This window comes from Myiozetetes cayanensis, unplaced genomic scaffold (assembly GCF_022539395.1).
Source record: "Myiozetetes cayanensis isolate MyiCay16 unplaced genomic scaffold, myiCay2020 scf3, whole genome shotgun sequence".
Lineage (NCBI taxonomy): Eukaryota > Metazoa > Chordata > Aves > Passeriformes > Tyrannidae > Myiozetetes > Myiozetetes cayanensis.
The window spans coordinates 58,084,875-58,101,462 of NW_026087521.1; the positions used below are offsets into that span (position 1 = coordinate 58,084,875).

General features: G+C 39.4%; 1 protein-coding gene across 6 annotated transcripts in view; it reads left to right on the plus strand.

The window, feature by feature from the left end:
- The window catches only part of DGKI (diacylglycerol kinase iota), a 208,073-nt gene that overhangs the window by 112,080 nt on the left and 79,405 nt on the right, over nt 1-16,588 (plus strand). For all 6 annotated transcript variants that reach the window (XM_050324758.1, XM_050324757.1, XM_050324753.1 and 3 more), the window contains 7 exons: nt 473-610; nt 1,751-1,829; nt 5,834-5,889; nt 6,746-6,808; nt 7,041-7,114; nt 8,526-8,637; nt 10,956-11,155. In XM_050324758.1, coding sequence (XP_050180715.1) covers nt 473-610; nt 1,751-1,829; nt 5,834-5,889; nt 6,746-6,808; nt 7,041-7,114; nt 8,526-8,637; nt 10,956-11,155 — 722 coding nt within the window. The remainder of the gene's footprint in view (nt 1-472; nt 611-1,750; nt 1,830-5,833; nt 5,890-6,745; nt 6,809-7,040; nt 7,115-8,525; nt 8,638-10,955; nt 11,156-16,588) is intronic.

Consider the following 16,588-nt stretch of genomic DNA (forward strand, 5'->3'; position numbering starts at 1 on the left):
CTTCCTTTGGGCTAAAATAGCAGACAGGGCTGTGTCCAAGGTCTGCTTCACTTTAGGCATAATGGTTTGATTCAATTTCCAGTCTGGGATTTTGAACTACTAATGATGTAGTTGTAATAAAAGTGTACTTATGTATATCTGGTATTTCAGGCCGAGTAATGAGGATGATATGCAGGCTTCTTATTTAAACATAGTTTAAACTTTGTTTTTCTTTGTTTATCCTTGACTACGGCACCGGAGTTATTCCAGGCAACACAAATACACTTTGAGTGCCTCTCCTTATGGCTTGCCTTTGCCTGCCCTAGATTTGTGCACCTCAGTCATAGCTTGTTATTGATGCAACAGAATTTATCAGGGGTCTTAGGAACCTTTGATTTGGTGTGAAAGGAGGGAGGTCTACCAGGTAGTTGGTGAGTGACTTGATTTGTTTTCGCCGTCCGTGGCTGATGCTCTGGTCACATTCTGCTGTCAGGGTTACACAGATGAGCCAGTGTCCAAGATCCTCTGCCATGTAGAAGATGGGACCATTGTCCAGCTGGACCGCTGGAATCTGCAGGTTGAGCGCAATCCTGATTTGCCCCAGGATGAGCTGGAGGATGGGGCACGTAAGGTTAGAGCCTACTTCTTCCCACAGAAACCATGGGATGCTTATGGATACCTTTGGGTTACACCATAAGCTGCGAGGGTGGGGAGTCCTAAACATTTTTAATTTGCTATTTGCATCTCTTCCTTTGGTTCTTTTCATGTGTCAATGATTCCAGAGTTGTGTGAAATGTAATGCATTTATTTGTTGTTCGTAACTCCCAGGCATTGAACATTTATGTCAAGAACTAAATCCTGGAAAAAAATCCCTAGCATTTTTGTTTTTCTCTAGTTGCAGGAGAAGCAACCCTGTGACTGCCATCCATTTCCAAATTAGACAAAACTAAAAACAGGATGTAAAATTTTATTCTTTAGGATTTTGCTAATGGATACCAGCTGTTTCCTACTTTACAGCAAGGTGTAGTGTATTTTTGTATTTAACATCTTTGTGTGTGGGTCTCTGTATAATCTCCATTAGTGAATCTTGATAATTGAAGATTGGGAAAATCTTTGTGAGGGAATCATATAGTTATATGCCATTTGGACTGGAGATGTTGAAACTGCTACAATAATAAAAAAACCTCTGATTCTGTGAACCATTTTCCTCTTCTCAGTTATAATTTCCAACTTATCTGTAGGATGGTACTATTGCCTCTGTACAGCCCCGCTGGGTGTATGTAACAATGAAGAGGCCAAATATGTGCTTCCCTGCCTCATGCACCCTCAATAAGTCAGGGCTTCTTCTCTGGGACTTGCATTGGTCCTGGTTATATGTGAAGTGAGAAGAGCACAGCTTGTGTTTCATTTGCCATGCTGAGTCTGAAGAGCCAGCAATTACGAAAATCATTTTATTGATGACATGTTAAGTAGTGCAGCCTTATGGGAAATCTCAATGACAACACAAGGAACCCTTTGATGTGTTTGCAATCATACATATATGGTCATAAAGTACTGCAGATGTGTTTGTGTTCTTTGGGTTCCTGTATCTGATCTCTTCCGCAAACCAATACTAACCTTCAGAACAACCTTCTGCTTACGTTTTCCTGTTACGTCCTACTTTCCTCTTAGGTTTTCCTGACATGCCAGCTTTAAAGTAGTTAATCCCTGGCGTGTTGAGAAATGTTTCATTCATGTTATTTTTACATCTCTTTTTATTATCTAATTACAGCTTCCCCTCAATGTCTTCAATAATTACTTCAGCCTTGGATTTGATGCACATGTTACACTGGAGTTCCATGAATCTAGAGGTAATAGGAACTTTTATTTCCTTAGCCTTGTGGATGGGCAGTTACTTCATGAATTGGAAATAGAGTTGGATTTAACATCCTGTTCTTATAATTCAGAAGGAAAACTGGAACATAAAACACAAGATACAATCACTTTCTTTCTTCTTGTATGTATCATGAGTTTCCAAGTGACTTGATAATTCAAAAACTGAAAAAAGTGCGAGGAAGACTAGCATTTACTGGATGAAAAGGGCTGAAAGGGAAGCTTTTCAAGGTTTTTGATCTTGTAAAGGAGATAAGTACAGACATAAAGGAAGTTCATAGTGGTGTAGAAGTGTCAGAATAAGAGAAAGAAAAACAAGTAAGTCAGTTGCAAGTGTGGAGGTGGAGGGAGGAGAAGAGCTGCAAGACTGTAAGTAGCAGGAGGATAATTGTGTTCTCAAGCTAATGAGCTGTTATCTATGGATGAGTACAGCACATTGACTCTGGACCTGGTACAGACCCAGAGTGTCTCTGTGCAAATTTAAGGTTTTAATGTCCACAGAACTGTCAGGAATTTGAGCAGTTGTAGCATCTTGTCTGTCCCCATGCCAGTGGCAGTTTTACCACCCCATAGAGGTTGAAATGTGACTTAACTGGGTGGGTTTTGAACTGATGTGAACTGCTCTATTTATATAGTTTAGGCAGAAGTGCTTGTAGAAACAAACCTGGTTCCATTCTCTATGTTCAGCTTTTGGTCATTCCAGCTTCATATGCAGGTATTTTTTCTGAAACACAGCCTCCCTTATCTTCACTGTCATACTATCAGTGTGTCATTTCAAGATGAAAAGATAGCACTCTAATGCCAGGCTAAATAAAGAGCAAGATACATGATGGAATGAGCTAATGCATATTTTATAATGTTTAAGACTGCTTCAAGCTTTAGGAATAATAATGAGGGGCCACAAAAGGGCACAGGAATGAAATGATGACAACTGTATGCATTTTTTTTATGAGTGCATATCACTATGAATTGCTAATGTGACTGTGAATATACAGTATGGATTAAATGCATGTCTACTTTCTTGTTTAATGGAGGCATTATTTAATAATGAAGTTATGGAGCCCTATAAAGAATGAATGTTATTCCAGACATGCCAGTGTTTTAAAAATTTACATGAGTGAAAAAATACTTGGCAGAGCAAGCTGTGTGCATGTGTGGCCAGGAGAGCTTTTTGTAGCACAAGTCTTTACTGTCGGTGGCTTCCTTATCTTCTCAAATGCTGAAATATACAAAGTGAATCCTATGTATTTTAGGAGAGGGAAGCTTATAGCCTTGGAGGTGTTGCTGGTGTGCGGGTTGTACTGTTTTTCACGTGGAATTGGGGTTGCTCTGCCTGGAGAAGAGAAGGTTCCCACAAAACTTTATTGCAGCCTTTCAGTACCTGAAGGGGGCTTATAAGAAAGATGAGGCCAGATTTTTACCAGGACCTGTTACAATAGGGCAAGGGATAATGGTTTTAAACAAAAATACACTAGATATAAGGTAGAAGTTTTTAACAATGGTGGTAAAACACTGGCACAGGTTGCCCAGAGAGGAGATGGATGCCCCATTCCTGGAAACATTTGGATTGAAAAGGCTCTGAGCAACCTGATCCAGTTGAAGATGTCCCTGCTCATTGCAGGGAGGTTAGACTAGATGTCCTTCAAATTTCACTTCCAACCCAAAGTATTCTATAGCTCTGTGAAATAAGCAGTGCAAAGCAAATTCCAATCTCTTTTACAAATGATGACAACCCAGAGAAATTCTTAGCAACAGTAGCAAAGTGTGAAGTACTTGCAGGGCTGTAGCACTTTGGCTATTGAGTTAAATGACTGTGTGTAGTTGCTTATGTGGAGCTATTGTAATCACATATACTATTAAAACAAACACATACCATGCCTGCAAACCAAAATGAGATCAATTGATGTGAACTCTCAGCCTAGCAGGGCACTTTATGCAGTAGAGGTTGGTCAGCTGCACTATTTAGATTAAGCGGTGATTGCAGTGTCTCGGAGGAACTTGTATGTGAATGTGGCCTTTTCCATGGCAACCTCTATACTTTTCTTGTGACTAATCAGATTGAGACTCGAGGATTGGATCCAAGCCTCGTGTACTTAGCTCTGCTTCTTCAGGAAGTGTTCTGGGTAGCAACCCCATTGCCAACCCTATGCTTTGGTAGAGCACAGAAGATGCAATTTACTTTATCCCTGCTGACATGCTGTTTGATCCCTTGGCTCTGAAGGACTGTTCATGTGCAGGAAACCTCCCCGCACTGCACACACACAGTCTAACACATTCCATTCTCTACTCCCTTGATAGTTTGAGAATGGTGAGGATGTAGTGAGCCCCGGATCTGCAGTGAGTAATTTACTTCTACAATCAAAGTTGTACTCTAACCAACTTTAGGCTCTATTCTGTATCACAGAAAAAATCCTTCCTCCTTACCCACGCTCATCTGCGATGTCAGAAGTAGGAGCAGTACGTTGAGGGCCTGCCGAGTCCCCTACCTCAGAAAAAACCTCCTTTTCTGCTCTAAACTGGAGCTTTGGTTATGGTGAGCATTGTTGTAAGATCCATGTCAGATCCACAGCTCTGGTGGCTGCTGTCTGGAACCATCAGGGATGGTCACATCACAGAATGTGTAGAACAGGCTCTAAGCCTTCAGAAACCTTCTGCTGCTTGGCATGGGGTGTTGAGACTTTCTGCAAAGAGCTGCAAGCTCAATAAGTGAGATGAGATTTACTTATGCAGTTAATTGTTTGAAGTAGAATGGCCCCTGACTTTGACTCACCTATGACACAAAAGAAGGATGATACACTAACTGAGCCAGCAATCAAATCAGAAACTTCAAGCAGCTTATTCTTACACAATGAAGCCTTATATTGTGATGTGTAGTGACTTCAAAGAGAACTAGAAGTATTGTTTTAAGTGGTCATTTGAGAAGTAATTTGGATGTGTTCACACCAGTGTGATGCTTTAACCAGAAGAACAATCTTGGTAGTTTGATGTTTTCACTAGAGAATTCTCTGTGCAAGGGTGGACAGCTGGTACTAACACTGAATACAGTGCCAGAAGGTCTGTTTCGGAAATCTCTGGATGCCACAGGCTAGGAATGTAGTTCCCAAGGAGGCCCGAGAATGACCTGTATTCTGGGAAACATGCCTTATATTGGGAGATTAAAGGAACTCCATTTAGCTTATTGAAAAGAAGGTTAAGAGGAGATTTAATCACTGCCTGTAAGTATTTACTCAAGGAAAAGATATCTGATAGTTGAAGGCTCTTTAATCTGACAGAGATGTATAATAAGATTTAGCAGTTGGCAGTTGAAGACTGAAAATTTCAAGGTAGGAATCCCTCACCTTTACTTTAACAGTGAGAATAATTAACCATGAGATGTGCATTACTACTAGACTTAAAATTCTCCATCACTTGGAATATAATAAAAATGAAATGGTTTTCTGAATAGGTTTTAGAGTAACTACTATTTTTTTTTTCCTTATTGCAGCAATATTTGGGTAGAAATGTCTGTTCCTCAGTAGCTCTTTAACACATCAGAGTTTTACTGTCTGTTTCATCTTGTAATTACTAATGCTTTACTCCTGCTTAAAAACATGGGTTAGTGTTTCATAAATTTCTAATGATTCTTGGAGATTTTTTCAGCATTGGTAGAAACAGAAGTGTCAAATTGCACTGAGGGATCATAAGATGAGTAGTATAAGAGGTGTTAAATTAACTGATTGAATTCTTGTTACCTCTTTGCTTTTGTTTCCATCTATTTTCACTCTCTACAGGAAAGGGGAAGAATTCAATATCAATGTTTGAAATCTGATAGCAGATAAAGGCACAGATGGGGGACACGCTCAGGAAAAATGTATTTATGCTAATATTTTCACTGAGTGATATGTGCTAAAAGCACCATGGTGCTGGCAGGGAATGTGAAGGTATAATGAAGTCTGCTTGTTTTATTAGGGTGTTCATATTTTTCTTTTTTATCCTTTCACAGAAGCAAATCCAGAGAAATTCAACAGCCGATTTAGAAATAAAATGTTTTATGCAGGGGTGAGTTATGATTTGTCTTACTGAAGGATGCTAACTTAGATGCTTGAATGTTTGTTTAGGTATGTTCCCTCACACTTTCTCACATCAGGAGCTCATTGCTAGGTCATTTTGCCCATTGCAATTTCAAGTGCACACACAGAGGTGTCAGCTGAAAACTGCCTGAAGTACAGGTGTTATACAGAGGTGAGAGAAATGCCACTGCTTTGGACACAGTACTGGTCATGTCTTGCTCCCCCTGCTTCTGGCTCATAAGCTTCTCAAGAAATTGCCCTCTCCTTTCAGGGTTTGGGAAAAACATAGATATTGACTTTCCTAGAGGAATTCCCAAAGTTTTGGCATGTATCTTTGTGGCTTTGAGGAACAGTCTTGGATGTAGAGTCATGGGGAGTAGAGGGCAGAGATCAGGTATCTGGAGTGATTAATTTTCGTGTGTGAATATGCAAATAGAATTACCCAATTGTGCATTCAGGAGGTACATGGACAACAGTTTATTCTAAAGCTATTAAGAGAGGCAACACTAGTTTGATAAAGTATGACATAGAATGTCTTTCTGGATGATGACTCCCACTGTACCCATGTGCCTTAAACATGGAAACAAGTATGGAAGCAAGAATTTGCACTTAAATCCTTGGGTGCCCAAGGACTTTTTCCAGTTAACCTTTCAAAAGGAGAAATACCATAATAATAAAAAAAAACCAACAAACAAAAAACCCACACCACCAACAAACAAACATATATCTTCTATGAAAATAAGTTAGACAAAAGAATGGCATTTTGGTAATGTGGGCTAGTAAGAAAAGAGGAAAGAAAAGAGAGGAAGTGCCGCTGACAATTCCTGCACTTATTTCTGTTGCAGGCAGCCTTTACAGACTTTCTGCAAAGAAGCTCAAGAGATTTATCCAAGCATGTTAAAGTTGTGGTAAGTATGAGAAATCATAGTGTCATAGTATTGTGGGAAGGGAGTGGGTGTGGGAGTTTGGAGAGAGAGTGAGGTGAGAGTTTAATGGCTCTGTTACTTTTCAGTTTTGAGCATGACATTTGCAACACATTCCAAGGAAAGTCTTGGGAAAGTTGTTACAAAGCAGCAACACTTCTCTTGTCTGTGGCTCCATTCAGCAATTTCTCTGTGCTCTGTCACTTTGGCTTTGTAGTGTGATGGTACAGACCTGACTCCAAAGATCCAGGAGCTGAAGTTCCAGTGTATAGTGTTTTTAAACATACCCAGGTAAGCTTAAGACAAATGCTTGGAGTTATAAAAGAAAAATAATAATAATTTTTTAAAAAAACCTGCTAGTTGTCCTAGACTGGATGAATGTTCTGGAAGCATATTGCCACTGGGTTGCCTTGTTGAGAGTTAAGTGCTTATAATACTGTTAATTAGCAATACAAAATGGCATCAGAGTGCGGCGAAACCATCCTTCAAAAAGTTGAATATCCTGATACAGTAGAAATGCTTACCAAGCTCACTTTCAAAAGTTGTGCACCTAACCGGCAAAGAAGATAGTAAAGGAAGACACAAATGTCTAGTCTTTTGTTTAATTAGAATCAAAGTGAAAGAAAGGAAGGAGGGAGGAGGGGGCAGATGTGGAGGGAAGGATCAATATTTTTCCAGTAGAAGAACACCAAATTGTTGAAAGAAGGGCTGGTTTTTAACATGTTACAAGGTGTCAACTAACAAAAATATGGCTGTATTCTTCAAAGTTGTCAATCTCTTGCTTTTTAGAACAGTAGTCTCCAAACTTTTGATTGTGCAACTCTATCAGTAAAAATCTTTTGATCACCACCCCAATATGTAAATATATATATTTATTTCTAAATTATATACACATACCACTATACTAATATTGCATACAATATAAAGCAAACACAAATAATAAATTTAGAAAGGATGTCATAGAAATGAAACAAACTTACTTTAATGATTGTTTTCTAATTTATTAAAAGTAAAGCAATTTTTTTTCTTCACACACTCTAATTGTCTTGTCAGCTGTGGGTTTTTCTTGCATACACCCTGTGGTGTGTGCACCTCACTTTGGAGACCACTGCTTTAGACAAGCTGCCACTTTGCTCCACATGCAGTCCCAAGCACTTGATCTTTTGAGTCCTGCACTGCCTTCACTGCAAGCTTCTACTTGGTGTCACCTCTCCAAAGTTCCCCCTTTTATAACTCTTAGATGACTTGTACATCCATTCTTTAATGGTAGAAAAGACAGATATCACAGCTGTATCTGTCCTGCTTCTTATTCTCCCTGCCACCTCAGGCTATGCAATGTTTGGCATTCCTTGTGCTGTTGGAACTGCTGAGCTAGCAGGGAGAGAGGAAATGGAGCTCCAAGGCTGGATTTGCCGCTGCAGCCCCATGCCTGCCTAGCACAGGGGCAAAACAGCTTTATGGCTCAACAGGTCACCTACAGGAATCAGAGCAAATAAGGAGAACCAAGTACTGCTGCTCTGTTACCTATTTCCTGGTGTTTCCCCGTTTTCCTCTCCCAGAGGAGCCTGATACAGATTATGGTGGATACATCTGTGGGTGTTGTATCAGCCTGGAAACGAGCAGAACAGGCTAATAGGCTACTAGTCAGGACTCCCAGGGCCAATTGCTTTCTCAAACTTGCTTTCCAAACCTCTTTCTGTAGATATTGTGCTGGCACAATGCCCTGGGGAAACCCTGGAGATCACAGAGACTTTGAGCCTCAGCGCCATGACGATGGCTACATCGAGGTCATCGGGTTCACCATGGCCTCGCTGGTGAGTGCATTGCAGGTGCTCCCCTCCCTGCAGGGGCTGCCAGACTCGGTGAGCTCTGCGGGCAACGCGGCAGAGAGCAAAACTGTCCTTGCTACTGAAGACAAGCGCGTTTCCACGTAGTCAGCTAAGGCCAAAGCCTGCTCTGCTGTTAAATGACAGAGTCGAGCTGAAGTTTTCTAATAAAAGAGGTGTTATTTAATAATAAAAATGTATTCTTTGCAAAGTAGGGCTAATTTGCATGTGCAATGCTCCCAGCTTAAAAGGCAAGATTATTACAGTAAGAACACTACAATAAGAGCAGCATGCAGACGTGATTTTACTGTGGAAATGTTCTGTGATGAAATAAATACTGCTTTTCCTTTTAACTTTTGTATATTTCAATCTATTTTTTTAATAACTATTATATGCCCCTACTGTGAAACTTCACTAATAGCTGTGGAAAACTTATTAATATTTTTGGCATGAATGTTATCTCTCCTTTTTATTCACTAGGAAAAGGAAATTGAGCCAACAGTTTAAATTTGTCAGTGCACTTTCTGTCAATGCTGTCCTTAAAGTGAACTAAAACCGAGTTACTAAAAAAGCAATCTCAGTGTCCAATACACTGATGTCCTGCTTATCACAGTGGTCAAAACCAGTGATACAGTGACATAATCTCTTCAGAAGCTGATTAAATGCAGTCAGAGAGTTGGTAGTTAACCCTGTGCTAGCATTAATCTACCTAGGGCACTGCAGCTTCAACTTGGTGTGGGCAGCAGAAGGCCCATATCTGGGCTTCCTGACAGGTTTTTATAAATCACACTTAAATCCATAACTTTAACCCTTTGTTGCTGCTATGTCTTGTGTAAATGAGGTTAAAACTAGGTTTTCACTAAACTCACACACTTTTTGTGTGACCTGCCCCCAGTGCTTATCACTTTCAGTGAATACCCACGACAGTGGTGTTTGCTTCCCCAGAGAGAAATCCTGGCAAATGTAATCTTCAACGTAAGCAAAAGTAAAAGGCAGTCTTGATCAACAATCATTTCTCTAAAAGTCTGTCTGGGTTAAGGATTTTTTTTTTTGGCATTTGTTTTTTTGATGGGTCACGTGGATTAGGGAAATAACCTACAAGTAAGAAAAATTTTGTTTGTTAGCCTAATGGATCTTGTGGAGTAAACCTGAAGAATTTAGGGCATGTTTTTGAAAATGCTGTCAAAATTCTATTTAGCATGTACCAACTGGCAGTTTTCAGCTGGAAGTGAAAGTGGCTAGAGTGATCTCAAAAGCTACTAACAATTTCAGTTGGGGCTTAATTTGAGAAGTAGGGGCCTTTGAGCTGCTGCTTCTCTTTAAAGGAAGCCTAGGGTCTACAATTTTACTTTGGTTGTGATGCTGAGGAACCTCTGGAACCCTAGACTGTATTGATATAATCCTAACTTGCTCTTTATGTCTCTCAGATGTGCTTGCTCATATCTAAGAAGCTCTGTGAAAACAAGGGAGGGAAATGCTTTATAAGAACTATTATTATATTATTGATCATAATTTCAGTTGATCCATAACATTAAGTGCACAGAGCAGGCTTAAGGGACTTGTGTTTGGGCTTTTCTCTGTTAGTACTGCATTCTCTCTCTGTTAGTGCTGCATTAATATAAGACTTATTTTCTGCATCTGATAGATGAGAATAGTCATACCCATTAAAAAATACATTTCTGCCCAAACATACCTGCCCAGAACTTAAAGGATCTGCTCATTGGCTTCCTTGCCTAATTTCTTGGAAAAGAATTCTTAAACGTGTTATTTAATTGTTTTGAACAAGGTCCTTCTGCTTGCTCTTTTCAGTCTGTCTAATTTTGAGGTTGACTTGCTGTGTAAGCTTGCATAATAAGGATTTTAAATTGATCTAATTCATATTAAGGACTATTCTGTTCAGGAAGGGAAAATAATTTTTCTGTATTGCAAATGTATCTAATTAGGGTTGTTGTTTTAAAAAGCAAATGATTATTAGCATTACTGTTAGTGTAAAAACAAACCAACCAAAACACATGCAATGCAGTAAGAACACTACAACAAGTAAGAACACATGCAATGCATGTGTTTAGATCTGCTTGTTGCCTACCATTTTTCTTTATGAAATTTCAAATACTGCTTTGCCATTTTTGGATGAATAATTGTGCTCTTTTAGCATGTCTTAGGCATGCAACACTGTGCAATGGGTTCTGCCATCAAAACCGCATTTTGGATTTGTCAACTGCCTGAACTGGTATGAGATGTCTTTTCTCTCTCTTTCTTGCTTTGTTTTTATTTGGTTTTTTGTTTGTTTGTTTGTTTTCTTCCAGGCTGCTCTCCAGGTGGGTGGTCATGGAGAGAGGTTGCACCAGTGCCGTGAGGTCACACTTTTAACATACAAGTCTATCCCCATGCAAGTGGATGGAGAACCGTGTCGATTGGCTCCCTCACTCATTAGGATCTCCTTAAGGAACCAAGCCAACATGGTGCAGAAGAGCAAGAGGAGAACATCTATGCCTTTGCTGAACGAGTGAGTTGGATACATGCATGTCCTAATGGCAGGAGCCTCTTTGGGGCAGCATATTTGGTGATGGATTTTGCATGTACTGGACTTGCAGCGCATTTAAAAAATAAAAAAAATAAATCACATCTTCTGAACTTCCTTCTCACTGTATTGTAAATACTTATCTGGCTTTCTTTTACTCTTTATCTTCTGGATTACCCTCTATCTTGCTTTAAGGCTGGTGCTGTGCCTTCCTATTATTTATTTAGAGAGATTTGTGCAGGCTCAGCGTTGTGACTCTTGGCTTCTGACAGTTCTGCATATGTATGCCATTGCTCTTGAAGTTATTTTGATTTATTTTCTCAACTTTATTGATCTGCTTTTTAAGCTTCATTGCAGACCCTGTAAGAAATTACCACAATCAAGAATTACTCAGGATATTTTGCAGTCTCTGTTGTGGGACCATGCTGCCTGGCACTGTTTATGGAGAAAGACCTGAAGGTCCAAAAAGGACTGCTTGTACTTTGTAGGAAACCCTTCTTCACTATAGAGAAATGAGTATTGTAAAGATAAATAGAGAAAAACTAAGAAAACTGGAAATGAGGGACATGTGAAGAGGAAAACACAGAACTAGCATTCTTTTAATAATTAAAATTTATTCATAAGCACCGCAGACATACCTTTAATACAAGAAACCTAAATATTCAAATTTTGACCTATAAAAATGGCCATCCAATAAAATAATTTAGATTATTTAGAAGAGGTTATTACTGTGCTTCATGTGTAGGTCTTTATTGCTGCTAAAATGAGTGACATTGTAAGTGCCTTTGCTGTTTTTGATCAATTATACTAAAAGTGAAGCAAAGCAGTCTGACCTGTATACAAAGAAACTGAGCTAAAGGCCTAAAGTTATCAAGGATCCACATTTAATTCTGACAGCTATGCAGTGAGGCCTTAGTTTTTCTGGGGAGGTGGGTGTGGAATTTTGCTGTTGCAGGTGTAATGGTGAGGCAAGTTTTATGGAGAGGTGTAATACCTTTCACTAGACTAACTCGTACAACTGGAAGAAAAAGACAAGGTTGTAGGCACACCTTCTTGGGTATCTTGAGAGTAGCCTCTCTTTTTCAGTTGTGTATCTGGTGGAAGATACTGCTTTACTTCAAACTTTGACTCCCGTCCTGTAGGGTTTTGTCATCCCCTGGTTGTCAATCTGTTCATGTAATCAAAGCCTCCCTGGTTACTTTCAACACATTCCCGTTCAAATCAGCACTCTGCTCCCCTACTGAGACTAATGCTTTAAGTTTCAGGGAGCGCATCTCTCTAACGGGCAAGTTCTATTTGCCTGGAAAATCCGTAAGGTATACTCATCTTTCCTGAGCAGTGAAGAACAGCAGAATCTTGCCTGTGGGCAACAGTGCCCGATTTCACCCAACCACCCCTCTTTGATCACTTGTGAAAGGTAGAATTGAGCAGAGGGCAGTCCTGGGGCATCTTTTTCTGCACTGAGGGAGACTAATAGAAATGTAAACAGAAAATTCCTGGTCTTTTGATCTGATAATTAGCACAGTTAGGTTTGGATTTTGAGACCTGAATTTCAACTATGGTAAGGAAATACAGATTTGTGGTATATGCCAGTTGTCAAAGGGATATTCTTTGTAGTTTAGCTTGATTTAAATGTACTACTGTACACGAAATGGCTGTCAAGAGTCCTTTGATTTGGCTGAGGTATTTCTCTGCAGGCCCGTGTCTTGGGAAAACACACATGGTTTGTCAGGAACTCTAGTCTCAGATTCACATATCAGAAATGTTGTGTGTATATCTTTACATCTATATCTGTATATGTTTGTGCATGTATTTTGCTCTCAAGCGTTGAAGGGGAAGGAGAGAGGAGTTGAATCTCCTGGCATGATAAAAAGTGAATAGAATGCTAAAGATGAAAGTCTAGGAAGCGTATTAGTGTTGTGAGAAGTTCATACAATAACCTGATTTGCAGTATTGTTCAAGAGAGGAAATTTTCAATTAAATATGTTTATCTACTTTTTTTAACTTAATATCTGGAATACATCTCCTTGTTGCATTGAAATCTCCCAGAAAGCCTTAAATTTGATTGAATATGATAGACTGTTCTTTTATGACTATCATCTGAATGTTAGATGCATGAGATAAGTAAGTGGGTCTGGAGCTATCCCTAATTATTAGACAGCTGTTCTTGAGCTCCTTGCCAGGAAAGCAATTAGAAAATTATCTTGGGTCACAGTAATGCAGAGTTACTATTATTGTCAGCTTTGATATTATTAACAGTTAAGAAGAGCACTGGGAATGCTCTTTGGAGTTTTAGCTAGTCTAGTGTCATAAGTAGAAAAAGAGTTAATTTGAAGAAGTCTTACACTTTTTTTTTTTTTAAATCCTATTCTCTTTTGTTCTGAAGGTTTGGGGTTTTTTTTTGTTAAAAACTTAAAAGAATTTCCTTAAAAATCTTGCTGCCTAAGTTCTCGTTCCAGTTCTCCACTATTAATCATGGTAGCATGTGAAAGAGACAAGATGTAGTTGGTTTTCTTTGATCAAGCCAAGGCTGTGGCTGGTACTTGTGAACTATACCAAAAATTGTAGGGAATAGGAAGAGAAACTGTGGTTCAATTTTTCCAGAAATAATTTTCTGAATGAATACTTTCTGAATCTCAAAACATGGTATTTTGTTTCCACTGACTTTTAGTTTGGGTTGAGGAAGAATGTCCTGCATAATGGAAGAGAAAGGGGAGGGAAGAGTTTATAGATAAAACATATTCTCTACACTTGAGAGCAAGAAAGGGACCATTTGAGTGTAAACACTAAAGGAGAGTTAATATTGGGAGTCACTACATGTAAAATGCACGTTTTCCTAAGGTACGTGAAAGAAGAACGGAAACGGCAATTTGTCATTGTGGATACAAAATCTTCAGTAAGGGTATTTCTTTATCTTAAGCAGTAACTAAAGATGGTCAACTTTTGGAGGCAATTCCATTCATTCAGGTCTCGGCTTTGATGTCTGTTTGCATTTCTGGACCTGCTTCCAAAGTCTGTTGCCTTGAAATTTTTCAGTGGCTGTGGAAGAAATTCTGGGGCCCTTCATCTTTCTTGTATAGTCATGTGCCTAGCTTGTCATTGGTCCTCCACACTTGTGTCTTGGGAAGGTTCCCATGTGCCACATAGCAGTGATTTTCTCCACTTGCATGTCTTCTGTTGCTCTTGGCTTTCTAGTGTGACCTCAGAGCTCTGCATGTCTCTTCATTCAACTTTTATGTGACACATTCCTTTTGTTTCTGTTTAAATGTTGTATGTCTTTTTCTTTCTTCTCTTCGACTCCTTCTCTCTCTCTCTCTCTTTCTGTCTCTCCGCTGCCTTTTTTCTTGTTTGTCCACACTGTGTGCTGTTTTTCTCCTGGCCACTCATTTCCTGCTGCCTTATAGTATCCATAAAGTGCAGTCTGCTGACCTGAGGAGAGTCTCGGCTCCCCCTGATTCCTTCACTGTGTGAGTATCCGGCTTTTTTCTATTTTAAAGTTCCATAGTTTGTTGTTACCCTGTGTCATTCAGCCAGGAGATGGGGCACTAAAATCCGGTGACAAATGGGGAGAGGGAGCTCAGGTGACAGCATGACAGGCACAGGATCTTGCCAGCAAGGGCACAGTTCCATAGGACCCAAGTAGGGTGAGCAGGATGTGTCTGGTGATGGTGACCAGGTTCACCCATGAGTCCAACTCACCAGAAATCCATAGCAACAGGCAGGTCTGAAGTTAAGTGCCAGGCACCATCCCTGGAAACAGCTTTTCCATCCAACACAGGAGGTTTTCTCTGAACATGAGGAAAAATGTTTTTGCTGTAAGGTTGGCAGAGCACTGGCACAGATTGCCAAGAAAGATTGTGGAATCTCCATCCTTAGAGGTATTCCTAATCTACCTGGACATGGTCATGGGCAGCCTGCTCTTGGTGGTCCTGCTTGAGCATGGGTTGCATTAGATGACCTCCAGAGATCTCTTGCAGCTTTCTGAAATTTTACAGGACCACGGAATGACTGAAGCTGGAAGTTCCTCATTTTTATTTTGTAAACAAAGAAAGGTTTCCAATTTGGTGTGCCTTATCCCTGGATCATATTTGCTGTAGTATGCTGAGGAGCATAAAGTAATAAACCCAACTATATCTCACTAATTAAGTATCTAAACAAACCTCCAGAAAAAAAAGTTGAGATAACTCACATTGCTTACACAGAACATTAAGGTGGGGGTCTGGGAGAACAGATATTTTCTCCAACCTGAGGGATATCCCTTGGAAAATGACCTCCAAATTTTGATACTGTTCATTTGAATGTCTAATTTGATATCAGCTGTCAGGATAAGGCAGGGAGAGAGAGACTTGTGAGCCCCAAATTAATTTGTAAGTCAAAGATGTTCTGTATCTTAAGATCTGTAAAAATAGATTAAACATACTACTGCACTGTGGCTGCCAATTAATGTGTCTGGCATATTGCAATAAGAACCCATGAGGTATCAGGGAAATTTTCTTTGAATTATGATGGCTTTGAGATTCAAATATTCCTTTGTTTTTGTGTTGAACAACATAGAATGAGTCTGAGTTCCAGTTAGTACTGAACAGCAGGGCAGATTCTGCCGAGACCTGGAGATGGATATAGGCTGTTTTAGATAAATTTCAAGATTTGTGCAGCAGGAGATGCATGGGAATTTGAGCAGCCAAAATTATTTGATACATATGGTCTTTGTTGCAGAGACAGTAGAAGTGCAGTTTGATCCATTGCAAATGTTTATACAGTATGCATAAGGAAATAGAAATGTTGTATTTTTAATTGAGGGTCTTTTAAAAGGAAGGTAAGACTTGCATTTTCAAGCTGGATATTCAAAAATGAGAAGATGCACATTTGTGTTGTGTGACTGATGTAAAGGTACACTGAAAAAAAATTATCATTTAAAAATAAAACATAATTGACTTGCATAGCTCCTATAGTCCTTTTACAAGAGGAATAAGCATCGTGGGTAGGCTGTGATTATTTTTTTAATTACAAAATCTGTATAAATGAAAATACACATATCACTGCATTATAGAGTTTACAGGGTAATGGTTGCAGCAGAGTATACATATAATACCTGTGTGAACCGCAAAAGGGTAATAGGAAATAATATTTTTGCTTTTAGAGAGCCAAATGCCAAAAAGAGTCTTCTTTCTCAGGTTGAATATGGGTGCTGTCTATAGGATGAGAGTCTAATAAAGAACAGTAGGAAGCAATGTATAAGGAAGGAAGTGCTAGAGTGTGAGCTATTCTCCAAATGCATAACTGAGGATGAAAATGCTTATATGTATCTTCTCCCTTCTTCATTACATGCTTTGTAGGGAATTGAGTCTCATCTTTTCTTCATCAGTTTTTCCTGTATAGCATGTGGGTTTCTGGACATGAGCTGGCGACGTGCTCTGG